Below are 20,704 nucleotides of genomic sequence, written 5' to 3' on the forward strand. Positions count from 1 at the left end.
AATCCCGAATATCAAGGTGCATGCTAGGTTAAAGAGAATGCATGTTCATATACTACTGCACAGAACTTATAGCAGAGGTCTGAATCACAGACACGTGGATCGGCAAAGTATATTTGTTCTCTGTAGTGGCAGAAGGGCTGAGTGCTCTCCCCCCTCCCTATCACATGATCACTTGGGCGGGAAAGACTGGCTGTGGCCATGATGGGTGGAGAGAGGGCACCCTTAGCATTGCAGATCGTTCCAGAAAGGTTTTTAATCTTTCCATAAAAGGCCTGCATATGCGCAGTCCCAATGTGGGACTGCCCATGAAGACTACGCAGATGAACAAACGTTGCCAGCACAGACTCCACAGTCATACAATTTACATTCATATCAAAAACACATTACATTTAAATTAGCAAGTAAGTGGATTTGCCATCAATAAGCCTCTCATTACCCAGTGTCTTTTTCAGCAGCTTCTAAAAACAAAATCTGAGTATTAGTGGACCCTCAATACTTAATATCTACACATAGAATCATTTGTTGGGAGAAAGTTTGATTTCTGAATACAAGCATTCAGTTTGGTCAATTCTAGCCAGACAAAAGGATCACCCTCAGCCATAAAAACCAGCGCACCAGTTAAAGAATTTGTCCCTGCTCTACTGTGTAGTCCCAGTGACAGAAAGGTACAACTGGTGTGCACTAGAAACAGGACCTTTTCTGTTGCGGCACCAGATTGTTGCATTCCCCCTCTACAGAAGCTTTCTTGGCATCAAATATTCAATCTTGTGTGCTTCCCAAGCCTTTTGGTAACTTGTCCTCCCTGTGAAGTATTGTACAGTTTTTCCTACTCTATTCCAAGGGCTTTTAGGAAGATTTATATCACTGTTGCCATTTTTATCCCACTGATGCTACACTAGTTTTTATCTACTCATTTCAATGTCCTGGTACGTACCTTTATGGAGTGTTTTACTTTCATTCTTCTCTTATTTTTGTATTCAAAGCTGTCTCAGCTAGATCTATATAAATAGCTCAGGAGATAAATGTTTTTAAATTAAATTGAGCCAAGGCATACTAGTGAAACTGGACATCTCTGAAATGTCTATTAAGGTAACTCCTTTAATTTCCAAAACTCCCCACATGTAGTAGGAATCAGAATGAAGATGCCTCAGAGAGAAAGGCTCTAATCCTCTCCCTAGCATACTATTTTTCTTACACGCAAGGAATACTCTTTAACGGAAGTCATGTGAACTCCCATCTTCAGTTGGAAGTGGTACAATCCAGACACAGGTTTAACTACTCCAGTGAATGCTAGGCTAATGAAAGGCTTCATTTTGATGTGGGGTGATAATGGTGGTGATACTTCCTCAGTTTTCCCTTTTACCAGCACCACAGTAAATAGAGCCTGAAGGCCCACAGATTAACCCAAGACAGCAATCTGATAACTTAATACCCCTGGCCTACAGACCTCATGTTATCCAGATAACACTGCTTGGTGCCAACACAAGTGTGCTATTTAAGTGCATTTGCTGCTTCCTCATATATTAGCTTCAAAATCACTTACAGTGACAGTCAAAAATAAGCAGCTGTTGTAACTTGCCCTCCTGCTCTAAACTGTGTTTTAAATTCAGGAAATCTAGAGAACATCTTTTTTTAAAAACTTTTGCTACAGCATTGCTTGTAAACCACACACTTAAGTGTTAATGAATCAGCAGCTTTTAACGAGATAATAGTTACCAGAAGACCGCAATGCTTAAGCCATTCATCTGATACACTGTGTGCCTATTTCCTGTTTGATACCATTCGTCTGGTCATGTATTTCATTTTCATGCTTCAAAAGTTGCTACAACCAACTTGGGCCTCAATAGGTAACATCCCCCACCCCACCCCCCATGTAAGATTTTCAAACAAAAGAGCAAAGAACAGGAATGTAGGAGTACCAACAAATATGCATGCTGTACCTTTAAAAAAGCCTATCCTAAATCCCCACTCCCACCTATTCAACTATACAAAGAAGCAGCTAGTTCACCTGACTTGCTGAAAATAGTAGCCAGAGTCTACAGCAAACACATCTTCCATATTGGGAAGGTCATAGGTAGCAAATTTTTTCAGCTTGCATATCCCCTCCCACTCCTCCAAGGTCATAAAGTTAATGACCATTATTTCTATTGTCATTCATTGCAGTGTTTATTGGAACATGGAATTAGTGACAAATCTTCACTAATGAATTCCAGACTGGAAGGATTTGCCAACAAGTTTATCAGGCTTTGAAGCCAACCTTGCTCACAGGAGAGTTCCGCAAAGCAATCTTAAACACAATCCAGGAAGGCTGTAGAAAGACTTCATGTTGAGAGGACATTAAACTGTGCTCATTTGCCTACTTATCTCTTGCATTCTCTCTGCCCATTACGCTAAATGCAATGAAAGAATCATTGCATAAAGCAAATGAATATGATGCAAAATGCAAGAACTGGGATTAACCAGTGTTATTTCCTCTTGACAAACTAGGTAGCTGAGAATCTTGGCTTGCAGGGTAGAATACAGCAACAGGACAACCCCATCTGCATTAATATCTTGCAAGTAACCACATTCTGTCATCTGTCTCCAGGCAAGAAGGGAAGGAAGAGAAGGCAGAAGCCAGGCCCACAAACACACACTCATCAACAAGTCAGGTTCATGAGCAACAAGGCTTAATGCATAGGTGTCAAACTCGTGGCCCGCCAGATGTTATGGACTACAGTTCCCATCATCCCCTGCCAGCATGATGGGAACTGTAGTCCATAACATCTGGAGGGGCGCGAGTTTGACACCTGTGGCTTAGTGGGACATGGAGATACAGCCTATGTGAAAGACGTGAAGGCTCCGCATCAGATTTCTTTTCATGAGATAAGAAAAAGGCAAAGAAGCTGTCCCAAATTAAAAAATATTTTGATGACTATTTTACAGCAGCGATACATTTCTATTTCCTTGTGAGCTGTATTTCCTTCTGCTATAACGATCAAAGCCTTTGCATAGCAGAACGGGTTGGAATGACTTCAGAGAATCTGTGGCTTTATCATGGTTGAAAAAGTTGAACTTCAACCAAAGTTGACAAATTGACTTAGCAAACAACCACAAAATTTTAACTTATCCTGTGGAAATCCAGCTTGCTTTGGCTCAGAAGTCTCCCATTCTAATTAAAATAAGTTTTGTCAGAAAGTGGAAACGTTTATTACCCTTTGCTTCCTCCTCCTTACTTTCTCTTTCCCAAGTTATCTCCCTTGCTGCTGAAATCTAAGATGCCAGCTGCCTCAGGATGGTGCCTGCCTTTTAATAGAAACAAGGAGGAGACAAAGGTAAAAGTACCTTGTATATTAGAGACTGATAACAGCACGTGAAAAGAGCCCTGCTGGACCAAACCAGTGATGCAACCAACTTGGCATTCTGTCCCACACAGTAATCAACTAGTTGCCATAGAAAGCCAAGGCCTTCCCCTGACATTGCCTTCTGGAACTAGTATTCATAGATTTGCTGCCTCTGAATAAGGTAATTCCCTTTCATTACCACTGGTTAGTAGCCACTGATGAACCTCTCCTCCATGAATTTGTCTAACATTCCAAAGCCACACGTGGTCATGGGTATCACTCGGAAGATCTTCAGCCACCAACCCTACAAATAAGGTCACACCATGACTCAGAAATAAGGGTATCACAGTACTGGTTGTTTTATTCTCTATCACTTTCCTAATAATCTTCAGAATGAAGTCTTAATTTTTTTCTGAGTTCAGGGGCTTAGACTAGTCCTCAGGCATCCCACGTAGCCATCAACACAGTCCCTAATCACAAAAAATACTTTGCCTTATGCAGCTACCAATCAGCAAGCACAGCTAACATTGCCAGCCATTCAGTCATTGTGAAATAATTGCAATAAACCCACTGCTACTAAAAAAGGGATGCCACAAATGTTGTTTCCAAATCCAAGATTTTATGCAGAAAAATTACACTCACAAATTCTTCTTTTAATTTGTATTTTTATACATTTACAGATATGAATATCACCACCACCCCAGAAAAGCAGTCTATATAAGCAACTCAAAATCGAGCAGGGTAGAACAATACATTCCAGCCTAGACTGGCCATTTATTGCCAAAAATGAAGAAGAGGTTTCCAAGATAATAAAAATGACAGCTTAATGTTGCCTACTACCCTCTAAGTGGCCTATTTCACTAAGGCTTAACAGTTTAACAGCGTGTCATATTTTGTTCATCCAATTTCTGACCTCTAGATTCCCAACATGCCTCCATTTTTACATCCCCCAATTCCTGAAGGTCAGGTGTCAATCTAAATGATCTTTAACTACCCATGTTGATTAAAGACTCAGCTCTTTTAATGAAACACCAAGGAACATTTTGACTATAGATCTCAGGGAATATGTTCACATCTGATTTTTAGGCAGACTGTGAGAACAGAATCACCATCATTATGATTACACATTCGATTCTCTTCCAAAGTACAAGCTCAAGTACTCTGGACAGGAAGGGGTGGGAAAGGGAAAAATGATTACTCTGCAACTTCATACACGAAATGACAAAATATTAATATCCCACATTTGACTGCACCAGGGCGTAATCTGACAAGAAACAAGCTGAACAAAGGAACACCATCATCATCACATGTGGGCATCCAGAAGTTCACACTTCCCTTACGGAAACAGCAGGTCCCTATTTCTATTGTTTCTCAAGGAACCTCTCCTCCTATTCCCAGCCTCCAGTTTAAATCAATCACATTTTTTCTTGCTAACCGTGTTTATTGCCTGCTGTTAAGAGATATTGCTTCAATGTATGCAATTCCCCCCTCCCCAAAAAACCCCTTTATTGTTGGAAATGACAAAGCCAAACAGGAGACTTCAAAATAATTACTCTGAGAATTAATAGACACCAAAACTCTTTTACACACAGCATAAAGTTGTGTGTGGTAAACAGGACACAACATTTGGAATATTTTCCAACTCTTCCTTATACACAAATCATATTTCCGAAAGCCAGTGATTCTTTAATCCTGGAGGAAGGGGAGACTAGGAGAGAGAGCAAGGGGAAAGCCCAAGAATAAACCTGGCTTCATCTCATCACAAACATACCACTGACTATGAGCAGAGAGGAATGACTTAAACCTTTAATAAGGAAATATATTTGCTTGACAAAGCAGTTACATAGACATTTCAAAGCATGGAGCATAAAGAAACATGCTCGGTCTTGCTATTACAGCTCCTGCTGGTACCTGTTGGCATTATGAAATACAGATCTGTATTTTTCTTATTACAACAGTGACTAGATTTATGAAGCTTTAAAAGTACATCCAGCTGCCTGGTACAGTTGAGATGCTGGAACAAGCTAGCTGCCTGATTTAGAGTTATTTCTCCTTCCTGCACCAATCTTAAAGACTCTTCTGCAGCTTAAGAGAGCTCAACAGAGACTATATTGGGATTGATTGGGATTCATGGATTTACATTTTAGTTCACCTTTATGTATCATGGGGGGGGGCACGCGCTAGTGTTCACCCCAACATAATGGGTTTTTTGGAGGGGGTACACAGTAGGCACAGATAGGGCATAGGGTAGTCAGGAATGACACTGGGGTAAAAGTAATGGTATCTGCATTTCACAAATGTTTGCAAGATGTACAAACTTTGCGGTCACCTAGACTGCACACTGATTGTACCACACTTGCTCTTCTGCAGTGAAGTATAAGATAGCATTCAATATTTAACAGTCAAAAGCAGCTAAATACATGAAGTGCTTGAACAAAATGTGTTCTGCATAAGTGAGAAAACAGGTACAAAGCCAAGTATGCTGCTGTATGGCTCAGGAACATCTATAACCAACTGGAGAAGCCGCAGAAGGCCATTGCTTTCAAATCCTGCATGTGAGCTCCCAAAGGCACCTGGTGGGCCACTGCGAGTAGCAGAGAGCTGGACTAGATGGACTCTGGTCTGATCCAGCTGGCTTGTTCTTATGTTCTTATGGTGAATTTTCAGCTGCTGGTGTGAAGAGGCCTTTAAAATCAGGGCCTGAAACATCTCATTTTCTGCCTTCACCTGTTTTATTTTGTAACACCCAGTCTGAAAAAGAGTTCTGATGAACTAAAAAGCTTCCATACTTGTTTGTGTCATTGTAGCTGCCCTTAATAAAAAGTATAACGCAGTTTGTGGTTTGTTACTGGATCTCAGTTGTACAGTCTATGAAACAATGAAAAGGCATGATCTTAGAATGAATACTCAGAATTTATAGGTGACAGAATGGCAAGCCCCTTGGGAATCTCCCAATTCCACTCTACTGACCAGCCTCTAGAGTTCTACAGCACCATTGACAAGAGAGCGAACTGCAGATGAACAACAAAAGCTAGTTCCCAGGTGCTACACAAAGGCAGTGAGTGGTCCCAAGGGAAGCTGCTCTAATTACTGCACTGGTGGAACATTTAAGCATTATTACCAGCAACGGTCAGAAATTAATCTTTCAGCAAATCATGTGTTACAGATCTTTAAAAATCTGATTGTTCGATAACTGCACATTTGACATTATTGAACTGCTACAAAGATTAAGAAACCATTATTGAATTAAGAATGCTTACTGAACTGCTACAAAAATTACGAAAGAATCCATCCTCCGACACGTAGCAAAATGTTTGGTATTAAAATTGATCTCAAGAGTACTGATATTCACAAGATATCAGAATGGTATTGTAAGTGATCAGGTGCAAGTAGTGCCTCATAAACACTACTTGCAACTGACAATACCATTCTCATGATATTTTATGAATATCAGCACTCTGAGATCAATTTTAATACCAAATATTTTGTGCCACAGGATGGATTTTAAAAAATCTGACAATCTCGGATTCCCTTATCCAGTCAACATGCCCAGAAATCAGTTTTGAGAAACACAAAGGTCAAGAGCAAAGCCCTAAGAAAGAGAAGGTGTTTATGGCAGTCAATCTTTTTTACCTTCTGCTTTCTGCGTCACCTGCATAGGTGTTCCTGAGGGTCAGGGACTCCTGAATATATGCCATAAAGCACATGCACATGGCTGGGCTGTAACAAGACAGGGGATCTGGATTCCCCTCTTCCACCCCCAATGTAACCACCCCCTGGATAAAACTGGAAGCAGACTAGTGACCCAACTGTCCAGTACAAAAGGCTTCAAAAGGTCACCACATGGACTATCCTGTTCGGAGTTATTTAATACTGTCTTATTTTTGGGGAAACAGGGTAGCCATACAGAATTCTGAATACATTTGAAACTAAATTCAAATTATTGGAGGATAAACCCTGAGCTAAACAGGGTCAGCCACAATCAGTGGTTGGATGGGAAACTGGGGTTGTTATGCAGAGGAAGGCAACAGAGAACCACATCTGCTTGTCTGTTGCATAGAATACCATATAGATGAGGTCACAATGAGGCACGGGCAACTCAATGGCACTTTACTCTTCTAAACCAATTAAGAAAACTGTCACATAACTCATGATTTATTGATCAATGCAAGGAGGGTGTAACTGGAATATCACATTCTTCTGGAAGACCGACGTGTCAACATTGTTGCTAGCAACAGTTTTGCACACAGAGACCTACAGCATGAAGGGAGCCGACTTTAGCCTCTTCACTGTACTTATTACCATGGTTATCTACTATCAAGGCAGTTTACACAATCCACTTGACACTATCAAGACATTCTCACCTTAAACACATACATATAGCTGATTCGTTGCGAGGACTTGCATGCTAACTGAAAAAATTTATACATCAAACACAATTTCCTTTTTCTTTTCCTGTGGTGATCTCTCACTGTAGCTGTGTGCTGCTAGTTTCCCAGCATCTGTGCTACAAAGGTAGAGAAAACATACCTGATAATAGGTCTTGATGTTTCGGACCAAGATGGTGAGGTTTTGAATCCGGAGATTGACGTCATTGTTGACATGCTTGTTGACGCGTTGGTTTGTTGGCCGTGGATCTCTAAGAAAATAAGACCAAGGATTTAGAAAGAGTAGGAATCAAAAGATTTTCACAACCACCACTTGACTCTTATCATTGCTGCCATTCAGCAAGTCCTGACCTCCATTCCCCCATCCACTGTAAATCCCTACTACAGGTTACAGTAGGCCTGTATTCACAGTGAGATGGATCCTACTCCTATCCCATCTCCCCACAGAGGAAGTCTGAAGCCTTCCTCCAGTCCCTCCGTGCAGTTTCTTGTTCCTTCAAACACTGGCTCAGGCTTCAGGCCTACAACAGAAAAATTTAAGTGTGGAAAATAACTGAGCTGTTGCTTGATTTAGCAAAGCTATGACCTTTTAGCAACCTAGATAGGAACTGGGGTGCTGGAGAGGGAGCTTCTACCCTAACTCCCTTTTAGGTCTCCAAGGTCGAGAACAGTGAAGCCAATTAATTAGCCAATGATTTTATGAGCCTTGTCATCTGTGAGAAATGGGAGCCTGCAGATAAATCCAACCTTTTTAACTCACTCTGACATGCTGGGTCACTTGGCTAGTAACAGGGTTACGTGATTAACTGACATCACCAGTCACAAATCTGACTGGTCATTGGGTCCCAGGCAACTCAGACCCCTGGCCATAAAGTTTAGGATTTCCATCCTAGTTGTGTGCTCTTTTGGTGCCTTCACCATTGCTCCTTGACACATCTGTTAGATCATGTGATTTCTTGCTGTTCAGATAGGCTGTCTTAACATACCGATGTGGAGAAAGGATGTCCTTTTGAATGCTGGAGGATTTCAGCTGAAACGATAACATTTGGTATTTTGAACCAATGCTATTCACTGTGTAGTTAGTCCTTTGCAGTTTAGCATTTATTTTTTAAAAATCCTCGCTGCTTATTGCTCTTAATGAAATATTCTTGCATAATTTTAATAACTTTATATTCTGTGATGTTTTGTCTTCAAGAGGCTTAAGTGGCCATACCTAACAAGTTAATTCTTTTGTGAAACTCATGCTGCAAGTAGCCTATCATGCAGGGGTGGCTTTCTTGACATTGATTCCAGGAAGATTGGAAACTTGACCCTTGGCTTCTGGCTGTTTGGGTACCAAAAAGGGGCTGGTGGCACGAACCAAGGCTGAGGTACAAGGATTCATACCCCCCTCCCCCAACATTCCTTAGACTACAGGTTTTTTGAGACTCCTAACATTGTTCGTTAAGTGTGCAAACTCCAGAAAGGGATGCAGTTGCAACATACACTCATCACAAGCAGTTTGAGGCTCTCTCTTTTCTTGAACTGCTCAAATCTTTCTTTTATTTTTCATTAATAGAAGTTAGTATAGAGAAGAAGGAGCATTTGGATTTATACTTCCACTTTCTCTTCTGTAAGGAGATTCAAAGGGGCTTACAAACCCCTTTCCCTTCCTCTCACCACCACAGACAGCTGGTGAGGTAGGTGGAGCTGAGAACGTTCTGAAGAACTGTGACCAGCCCAAGGTCACCCAGCAGGAAACAAATTTGGTTACCACATAAGACTCCATTGCTTATGTGGAGAAGTGCGGAATCAAAACTAGTTCTCCAGATTAGAGTCTACCTGCTCTTAACCACTACAACACGCTGGCATTCTACAACAGAAAAAGAGATCCTATCATAGTTACAATTCTAAAGATGGGCAGCCTCATCTAAGAGGCCAGGCGGCTGGCTGTGGCACTGCAACCACCACACCCATAGAGGCTTCCTGGTGGTGTGGGGAGGCTTGGGAAGCAAAAAAAACCCCTCACCACCGCTAAAGAGCCCCCATGGGGCTCAATAGACTTAAGCCACCTTTTTGGTAGCTTAACTCTGAGGCCCTGACTGCTGACGTAAGGTGACAACTGGCTGAGAGGAAGCCGAATAATGTCGGCTCCTCCCCTGGCCATGCCCCCAACCTGCCCTTGCTACACCTGCGGCGGCGGCAGGAGTCTCAGCACCAGGGAGGGCTGCGGTAGCTTCAAGCCAGTGGAGTCAATCTGCTGGTATGACTGCCTCGGGTAGATTCGTGCACACACCCCTTTTGGATATAGGGCTGTAAGAGAAGCAAAGTAGAATATTACTAAACGGGTAGCAAAGTTCTGTTTATTCATTATGAAAAAGAAAAAATGATCTGAATATGGCATCCCGCTTAGCTACTTTTATTTTGTTTAGTATTTTTGTGCTGTTTGGTATGTTTACAGTGTATAGTGATATATATATGGATAGTGCTGGAATACTGGAGAGAGATCTGCATTTCTTGTTTTGTTGTAGATATTTTTGCTACCAAGAAAGGGGCATAGTTGCAAACAAATACTCATCGCAAGTAATTCAAGGCTCACTCAAGGCTATTGGGGAAAAGATTGCCACCCTGAAGGAATGTGGATTCAAGGTCATCAGACCTGCTGCTTATTAAAGTAGCAATGTAACAAAGGATAAGAAGTACCTTTGAAACAACAAAGTAAAGATTTAGAGTATATGTAAATTCTGTACTCCCCCTCTAATTCAGATCAGTCTATGGCCCTTCCACACAGTAGTCAAATTGGACTGGGGGACGATGACAGAAAAGCCATTCATTAGGGTCAGTACAGGACCTTTCCCCAAATTTGACACTGCTTCTCCCAAACCAAGCACAACCTACCAGTCAGAATGAAAAAGAGGTGCTGTTCGCCTCCACAATTTCCTGGCGAGTGGTGGGTGGATGACAGATTTTCCACAGGTGGATGGGCTGCTTCTCTTTCCTCGTACAACAATGCCCCAAAGAGCAGCACACTGTTTCCCCGCATGGACACTAATTTATATGCAAGCCTGCCCAACCCAGCAAGGAAGTCTTAAATTATACATGACAGCAACAAACCCACGTCTTCAAATGAAGACTTGCGCCCCAGTAACATTGAACGGTGGAGTTGAGGAAGTCATTTAAAATGCCATATAACTTAAATGTGTTACTTATTCAACAAATATGGTTAAATATCTATGTAATTAAGACAAGATTATGGATCTATATAACATTCCAAAGAGGTTTGTGGGCAGGGGATGCTAAACCTCCTTCTATTGGCCATCTTTTACCCACATGAGCTCAGTTATTATGAGTCCAACTGAACAATAAAAGATTTGGTTGGGATGGGAGTAGGGCCACTGATTTAAAGACTACCATTGAGGTTTGTTTTTGCTATCAACTTGCAATCTGCTTTGAATCATAGATTTGGAAGGGGTCATATCAGCCATCTAGTCCAACCCCCTGCTCAATACAGGATCAGTCAGAAAAGGGTTCATCCAGTCACAACTTGAAGACTGCCAGTGAGGGGGAGCTCACAACCTCCCTAAGTGGCCGAGTGGCCCCACCACTTTCATCCCATCTACCAACTCTCGTCTTTTGGTTAATATTAAGTTGAGAGGAACCCCCCATAGCTTCCTCCTCTATTTGAAAAAGGAATGTGTTGGCAAGGCAGGTCAGGAAGTTGCTTGACTCTGCATCCTTCGCAGAGTTTTTCACCTGGCACGCATGAGGGAAGTTCAAGTCACCCATAACTACAAGGTCCTGTTGCTTGGATATACTGTCAAGCTGCTCAAAAAGGGCAGCAGCATCCCGCTCTTCACCCCGGTCAAGCAGTCTGTAGCAGACTCCAGCACAATACTGTTGTTTTTCCTTCTCTTATTCCCATCCAGTGGACTGTCACCCACCTCCTCCAGTATTTCCTGGCAAGGAAGCCTTCTCCTCCTACACTCCCCATCCTCTTCAACTCTGTTTTTCTCGAACAACTCATAGCCATCCTCTGCTACATTTTAGTCATGGGAATGATCCCACCAAATCTCTGTAATGTCTACGAAATCATTTCTCTCTGTCTGCATTAGAAGATCAAGTTCTTCCTTCTTATTGTCCAATCTTTGGGCATGGATACATAGACACCTAAAGCCTAGCATCTTCAGCTACATTTGACCCAGCTTACCCAGGGGGATGTCTGCTGTTTGCTCTCCTTCAGTGAATTCCCTGGTTGGGCCATCTCCTTCATCTTGTGGTGCATGAGTTCAAAGCCTTCCTGATGAACCTCCCTAGGTTCCTGAAAAACCCACTCTTTCTCAACCTTGCTAGGAAAAGTCCACCATGCCTTTATGGTGACCTTGTAGAGTTTTCAAGGGAAGAGAGGAACACACTTGGATTGCCATTGCCTGCCTCTGTGTAGCAATCCTGGACCTCCTTAGTGGTCTGCCATTCAAGTAGTAAATAGAGCTGACTCTCCTCAGCTTCTGAGATCTGACAAGATCAGACTAAGCTTGAGCTAGCAAATTCTGTGTGTGGTTCACTTGGGCCTGACTGCACAGCTCCATCTTGGATTCTATCCTTCAGTCCTACTAAATTGGAATAGGAATTGTCTTGATATATACATGAGGTTCCAATGTAAGTTATATACTTGCAACACCCAGAAAGGCATCAAGTCATCAAACCACCACAGACCAATCACAGGTCTGTGTGGGAAGAAGGTTAGTAACCAGTGACGTAGGTATAGATTTTTTAGGGAGAGGGGTTCGGCGGCCAGGCCAGGCCACACTCCCACCCACCACTGGTGAGTGGCCATGCCTTCCCACGCCCCGCTCCCAGCCTCAGTACTTATAAAAGCAGCTCTCCGAGGCCAGGGACAGCAGACTCCCCTGCCCCCCCCCCACCAGCTGGGCTTTCAGCTGGCAGCCGGCAGTCCCTTCTGTCTTCCCCTCCAGGAAGAGGCATAGCTAGGCAAAATGGAGCCCAGTGCAAAATCTGAGTCCCCCCCCCTGCATGGGCGGCCACTGTGATGCTGGAATTCACCCCCAAAAAGCATCACTTTCAATTTTGTTTAAACTAGGGACCCCAGATTCTCCTTTTAAATCCACCTTAAAGGGAGACTCTGGGGTCCCCAGTTAAAACAACATTGAAAGTGATGCTGTTTTGGGGTGGATTATCCCCCACCCTGAAACAGCATCACTTTCAATGTTTAAGCTGGGGACCTCAGATTCTCCCTTTAAAACCATGCCGAAGGGGGTGGATTTAAAAGGAGAATCTGGGGAAACTTGGGGGGGTGCCTGCTGTCAGGGGTGCAATTGTTAAGATAGCAGCATCAAACTTTCAGGGTATCTTTAGGAGACTCTCCTGGTGATACCACCCAGGTTTGGTGAGATTTGGTTCAGGGGGTCCAAAGTTATGGATCCTCAAAGGTGTAGCCCTCATCTTCTATTAGCTCCCATTAAAAACAATTGGGGGATGGGGGCACCCCCTTTGGGAGTCCATAACTTTGGACCCCCTGAACCAAACTTCACCAAACCTGGGTGGTATCATCAGGAGAGCCTCCTCCCTAAAAAACCCTGAAATTTTGGTGCTGCTAGCCTAAAAACTGCATACCCTGCAGGCCAAAAACCGAAAAAAAAAACACTTAAAAATACAAAAAACACAAACGGGAGGCAGAGCTTCGGACATGTAATGGGAGGGTTTGAACCCAAGAACACCCCCCTAACCTATGTCCTTGTTAGTAATTAAGGTAGACTGATTTGCTAAGCTTTTTTAAGATCCCTGGATGAACGAGAGGGTACAGAGCCTGCCCCCACTGAAGGCCCAATATTACAAGCAGAACCTCTAACGGCAGTCTGTTTCTGGTGGTCAAATACAGATGGAATTTAGCTGTCCCGCCCTCCTAAATGCTTTGCTTGTATAGAGTTGTTAGGATGCTTGGAGGCTGCAAGAAGCAAATGAACAATGAACAAAGACAGAGCTAGTTTATAGCACAGGGCAAAACAAAGCATTTTCCCAAGTGCTAGTTTTGTGGAACTGCTTAGGAATGCTGGAATTGCCATGTTCTATTAGGAAGGTGGCTATATTCCTCTCAGAATGCTGGGCAGTGTCAGGGGTCAGCTTGGTGGGGCCTCTGCTGACACTATTGCCCAACAGAGAGCCCACCCCCAGAGGTACCTGGCCATCTGCTACTTCCATCATAAAATAAGAGATGATCCAAGGGGCCCCTTCAAGCCACAAGGGCTTCTGGCACTCTCTCAGGCAGGAGGGCTCTACTTCCTCTAGGTGACTCTGCAACCAGGAAACGTGAGAGACTGCAGTGGGAGGCAACTAGAGCGATCAAATGAAAAAAGCCACACACTTCTGTATCCTTCAACCATTCATCCAACTAGTGAATGGGAACATCCCCAGAAACCCATGTCAACATCATATGCAGCAGGAGAACACTGAAGAGAGCAAGCTGAGACTCTTTGGCTCCCATAAGTCTTGCCTCACCAGTCCCAGAGATGAACAAAAGCAGGGGTGAATGGATGTGTATGCATGAGGGAGAGCAGAGGAAGATGAAGAAGGGTAGCAAATTGGAGGGGCAATTAAAGGACACTGTGACACGTGACATCACATTTGCATAAACCCAAATGTAACATAAATGCATGGGACAACATCCTCAAAAACTCTATGGTAAAACTCTGGTGGTCTAGCATCCCTAACAAGACAACTTAGAGAGTTACTGCAAGCCGGAGCAGACAGTTCTGATCTTGACAGACCAAAGATTTACTAAAACACAGCTTCCATATTCTGTTCCTTGGCCCAACCAGAAGGAAATTCTGTCTATTATAGTTATTTTAAAATTACTAGCTTTTAACTATGCATTTAAATACATTAATATTTTTGTATTTCATTTATTGTCACCCACTTTGGGTTCTGGGTCCATAATGAGAAAGGCGAGGTACAAAAATATTTTAAATAAACATCACTCCCTACAACATTTTGATGGGACAAAACTATACCTGAGGAAGTTTTGCCTTCTTCAGAAGCTCTATAGACAACAACAACAACGCCCTGGACAATACAGAACCTTCTTACCTTTTGGCTGTCTACTACCCAATACCCTGAAATACAAAATAGAAACTGAACTCACAAGTCCATGGGAGCACAGCCTCTAGCAGATTTAACATCCAGCCACATACTCTGTAGATTATAGTATATTCTATGACAATATTCAAATATTTGGACCGTTTTTTTAAGAAATGGATACAAAAAGTACTTTCATCTATGTCAGGGATCTGCAACCTGCTGCTCTCCAGATGTTCATGGAGTACAACTCCCATCAGCCCCTGCCAGCATGGCCAATTGGAGAGCCGCAGGTTGCAGACCCCTGATCTACGTAATGGATCTACGCAGGTTGCAGACTCCTGATCTACATAATGGAAAGGAGACTTCTTCGTTAATGAAAAAGGAATCACTGGAACCTGTCCCAAATCCGTGGCAAGGATTTTCCTCCAACTTATAAAGTGTGGTCCTCCATTGTAGAGTGTGTTCCTATGACGCCATGCATCACCTACTCAAGTTGAACACAGTGATCTGCACAGGCAGAAAGTAGTGGGGGAATGTGCTCATCAGTGGAGAAATAAACTATTCAAGCAGAAGTATATGATCCTAGTAAAAAAAAACTTTCAATTTTAGAAGCATATCAAGTTTACCTTTTCGGGTTGTGTCAGCAAAGATGGGCAGACAGAGCTCATCAGAGTTTGGAACTAAGCATGGTTGGCCCTGGTTAGTGCTTGGATGGGAGACTGCCAAGGAAGTCCAGGGTTGCTACACCGAGGCAGCTAATGGCAAACCACCTCTTTTCCTTTCCTGCCCTGAATACCCTGTGGGTCCTGGGGTTGCAATATGTCAGTTGTGACTTCATTATTAGCTAATGCTAATAATAATCAGCACATAATTATTAAGCTAAGATGAACAGCCTAAACTTGGTGAAATATTGTTGAAGGAAATGCGACTGCTTGCACACTAAAAAATTACACCATCCAGTTTGCAGAACCAGCTCCCATTAGCCCAGGGTTTTGAGTGAGCGAGCGAGCGAGTGAGCGAGCGAGTCCTGGTTTAGGATGTCTGGAACCTGCTGTTGTAGTACATCAACGAAAGAATAACTACTTCCGATGGCTGATTTTCTAAGACACACAATCATATCATTGAAATGTTCTGGGAGGAACGTGTTGGGAAATCACTTCATGTTAGCCTTTGTGCTAAAAATATCAAGTTAATAGAAATACTGAATAGGTCAGATAATAGCTTTTATCGCACCAATCCCTACACAGACTTAGATAAACTTTCAAGCAGGTGTGCATACTCTTCTGTTAGGATAATTTTCAAGCTGTCTACGTCAGGGAACCCTTGCCCCACCTACCCAGGGCACAGTTCAAAGGCACTTGGAAGAAAGATAAAACCTAAGAATAATAAAACTCAAGTGCCAAGGAACCCCTGAAAGTCTGCCAAGGAATACAGCAGATTATGGGGGATATTTAATTGCATAACCCAAGCAGGATCCCTGGCTACCCTGGTTTACACTATCAAATGAACAGACAGTTTGGCCAGAACAAATCCAGTTCACTTCTGTAACTGCACAATGCAGAAAGACCAAGCGTGTTTCAGTGACCGTTATTCAGATGAAGAAAGGTTTTTGTTAAGGTCCAAGGAACTCCAGCACTCCCGAGGGGACAGTTTCAAACCATGTTCTACCACATCAGAAACAAAATTACATTAAAAGTAGCCAACAGTTCCAAGATATAACATTGTCTTTTCCATTTTGTTTTTACCATGTGGCAGATACATTAGAAGTTATATGAAACAGCAGAAATTGGGCCATATGTTATATGAAAAACAAAGGCAAGTAAGGGAGCAAATAAGCCAGAAAAGGGGGATGATTTTAAAAAATTCATCCCCACTGTATAGATAACATTTGTTGGCAAAACTGAGCTCCCTTCCACATTAGCTTCTGAAGGTAATTTTTTTCAGGTTTCACACACTGGATTGACAAACACAACCCAAACAAACAAAACAAATTGGGCTATAATGGGTTTTAGAAAACCTGGATTAACAAATTTTTAATCCAGGTTTTCTTAAACCCATTATAGCCCAATTTGTTTTGTTTGTTTGGAGCAGTGTTTCCTTGGAATGGTGTAAAACCCTAAAAAGATAAATTTGCTTTCAGAAGCAAAGTAGGTTACAGAGTCCATATGAAAGGAACCTCAGAATGGCTGTGAATGTTTCATATCATCTCATGAGCTTTCACCAGCATCTATTGTGTATTAACTGTCTCAGTGGAGCCGTAGTAGTTGAATCTGGGCAACTGGGGTTCCAATTCCCACTCTGTCATTGAGGTCTAGGCTAATCACAAACATCCAACTTTAGTCTACCCTGCAGGACTGCTGTGAGGACAAAATGAAGGAAAGGAAAATGATGTGAGTTGCTTTGGATCCCCACAGAAGAGGAAAAATAGGGCCCAAACATCTAAACAAAATGGAAAGAACAGTCTACAGTGCATAACAGACTTCTCTCTGTGATATAGGTGCCAGCCACAGATGAAGGTGAAACATTAGGAACAAGATCTACCAGACCACAGCCACAAAGCCTGGAAAACCCACCACAACCAGTTGAATCCGGCCCTGAAAGCCTTTGACAGTACATTAAAATGTGAAGAATTTAACCAATCATGTCTTTTTTTCCCCAATAGGGCCAGCATATGAAGCGAGGAGGACAAAGTTGTAAAAACCGTCAGCACACCTTTCCAAGCTTGACACCTGAGAGGCTGTTTATAAAATATTAAATACAGATACTGACAGAAACACGGGAAGAACAGTAGATTGTCTTACAAGCACCAGGCTGCCAGCTGTTCTTCTGCTCAGTCTTAATTGGATGAATATGTGCCCAAGGATTCTTGGAAAAGCACTATATACGGATAGCCTTACTGGCTCAGATCAAAAATCCTTCTACGACACTGACCACTCTCACCGATGTCTGTAATGGAGAGTGATGGAATGGCAGACACTGTAGGAAAGACGTTCTGTATCTGAACACACTTTTTAAATATGGCTAATCCTCCAAGAAGTTGGATGAACTTTATTTAACTTTTTTTCCTCACCCAGCCTCAGCTGTAAACCTCTAAGGTCACATCCAATAAAAATACTTAATAAAAACTTACATATATAAAAAAATTTAAAAAAAGTCTTTAGAGCAGCATGCCATCAAATAACCGCTAAGCCAGAAACACTATCAAAACCAGAGCATCCACAGAGAAGAAAGTTTAAGGAAGGTCTTAGCCCGGTAGCTGAAACCAAAGAGAAAAGTACCAGGGTATGTAGCAATGGAGAAGAGAATTCCAAAGATTTTAAGGGCTTCTTCTTAAAGCCAACCGAGCCAGTGGGCCATTCTCATAATGACAAACAATTGGGGATAAATTACATAGTAAGTGAAATAGCATTCTCTTTTGGTTTTTCTGATTAGTAAATAGATTGGGGTGAACAGGAGAATGACTTTTCCAAACTCAAATGCTCTATATTACTATGGACATTTTTATTCTGTTCTTCCTCCAAGGTGGCATTTATGATCCTCTTCTCACAACAGCGCTGTGAGGTAAGTTAGGCTGACAGAAATTTACTAGCCAAGATGACAATAGTTACCTTCATGGCCAAATGTGAAACTGAAATGGTGGATTTGTTTTAAAAGGAGGCTTAAACTGATATAGTTCCCCTCAACTTTGGGGGGACGAGGGTCTGCACTGACTATACATTTCATTTACCTCATTGTCCACCCAATGTAATTCAAACATGATTTGGTCCTGTGTCCTCCTAGTCCAGTGGTGGCGAACCTTTGGCACTCCAGATATTATGGACTACAATTCCCATCAGTCCCTGCCAGAATGATGGGAATTGTAGTCCATAACATCTGGAGTGCCAAAGGTTCGCCACCACGGTCCTAGTCCTAATCCAATACTTTAAGCATGATGCCATACACAACTACTGTTGGGATGCTACTTATCTTATGATAATAAAATTGTTTAAGAGAACAGACACCACTATTCCAAACTGTCTCAGAGACTGCATTTTTTCAAGACCTCCCACTGTTCCTTTGAAATTCCAAGGCATAAAAAGGAAAGTGGTCACCAGTAATTTGAGAACCGTGTTTACCAAACTACATGTGGGCCTTCAGAAGAGTTTTTGTTTTTATAGCACGGGTGTGAATTGCCAACTGAGGGTGAAGAAAATGCTGACATAGGAGATTCATTAGTGAGCTTTGGTCTTATGGGCCAGTTAGCAGGGCCACGCATGGAAATAAATAAATAAATAAATAAATAAATAAATAAATAATTTTTAAAAAAGTATACTTTACCAAGGCAGGACTTTAAGCCTTGTATCAGGGTCTATATCTGAGTCATTTCAAAAATTCACACCAAATCTCTACCTCAGATCATTCTCCTCACCCCCCATACTTCTTTATTTTTCTCTATACCGTGTTTCCCTGAAAATAAGAGAGGGTCGTATAATAATTTTTGCTCCAAAAGATGTGTTAGGGATTATTTTCAGGGGATGTCTTATATTTCCCCATGATTTTGCACCCCCCACATGACCAGATCAATTGCGCTGGGGAATCTGTAACTAGGGCTTATTTTTGGAGTAGGGCTTATATTTCAAGCATCCTCCAACACCCCCCCCCCCAAAAAAAAAATCATGCTAGGACTTATTTTCAGGGTAGGTCTTATTTTCGTGGAAACAGGGTAAGTATTGACCAAATGATTTCCTTTCTACACATCTGAAGAAATGATATCTGACTCACGAAATCTCATATTGAAATAAATGCTGTTAGTCCTTAAGGTGCCACGGGACTTCTGTCTCACAAATAAACATTTCTATTTTCTTCTATGATTAAAGAGCTGGTTTGGATGGAATGGGACTGTAAGCACATGCTATGAAGTTGCATGGGGATGACAGAAATTATCCATGGACTCCACTACTGAGTAAAGCAGACCCATATGATTCTCAGAGAGACAGAACCCAATTAATCAATCTTAGCAATCAGGGTATGCACTGTGGGAAAAGGATGGAAATGTATGCAAAAGGAACTGCTAATTCCAATCATCATTTTGTACTGGCTTATTAAAATACATCAACATGGCTTCAAATATATTAATGTGGGTTGCAAGAATCACACTCAAAACAAGTCAACTTAAAAGCTACTATAAAGTCATTTACCTGGACCAATAAATATTCCACATATGCTAGATTCTAGTCCAACACACTAACCATGACGTTACACAGTCTCTCAGTTTTATTTTTGGGACAAGGATAGGCAAGATACACTAATCAATCTTAATTATAATTATACTGATTAGTGTGTGTGTGTGTGTGTGTGTGACTGGTGCTATATTCCAGTTCTGAATTCACTTTGCATTCAGAAGACTTATTTACTTGATAAATCCCATTTCAGCATTCATACACACATACATACATCCTCTCCCCTAAGCAAGCTCAAACATATGTGCATATCATGACCAACAACCCCCGTGAGCTATACCCACCTACAGCATCAAAGCTGAGAACATAACCATTTACAATGAAAAATAAATGATTAGCTTGCCCTGACCCTGGATGGCCCAGGCTAGCCTGATCTCATCAGATCCTGGAAGCTAAGCAGGGTCAGGCCTTGTTAGTACTTGGATGGAAGACCATCATCAAAGTCCAGGGTTCACAGAGGCAGGCAACGGCAAAACACCTCTCAACGTCCCTTGAACGGAAAATCTTACAAGGTCACTATAAGTCATCTGTGAGTTGAACGCATTTTCCATCACCAGATGGGCAAGCTCAGTACTATTAGCCCAGCTGAGCAATCTATATTCTGCCTTGTTTATAAAGAAACTAATACCTGGCTCTTATGATTCATACCTAACTACATTTCACAGCCCATAAAACATACAGCCCGAAAACCACACAGCACCCC

At 42.1% G+C, this 20,704-nt stretch overlaps 1 protein-coding gene across 2 annotated transcripts in view; it reads right to left on the bottom strand.

Annotated features, from left to right (window-relative positions):
• Nucleotides 1-20,704, bottom strand: part of CCDC88C (coiled-coil domain containing 88C) — a 153,825-nt gene that overhangs the window by 124,717 nt on the left and 8,404 nt on the right. For both annotated transcript variants that reach the window (XM_048485200.1, XM_048485201.1), the window contains one exon: nt 7,854-7,962. In XM_048485200.1, the coding sequence (XP_048341157.1) occupies nt 7,854-7,962 (109 nt within the window). The remainder of the gene's footprint in view (nt 1-7,853; nt 7,963-20,704) is intronic.

The sequence above is a fragment of the Sphaerodactylus townsendi genome, linkage group LG02 (assembly GCF_021028975.2).
Source record: "Sphaerodactylus townsendi isolate TG3544 linkage group LG02, MPM_Stown_v2.3, whole genome shotgun sequence".
Classification (NCBI taxonomy): Eukaryota; Metazoa; Chordata; class Lepidosauria; order Squamata; family Sphaerodactylidae; genus Sphaerodactylus; species Sphaerodactylus townsendi.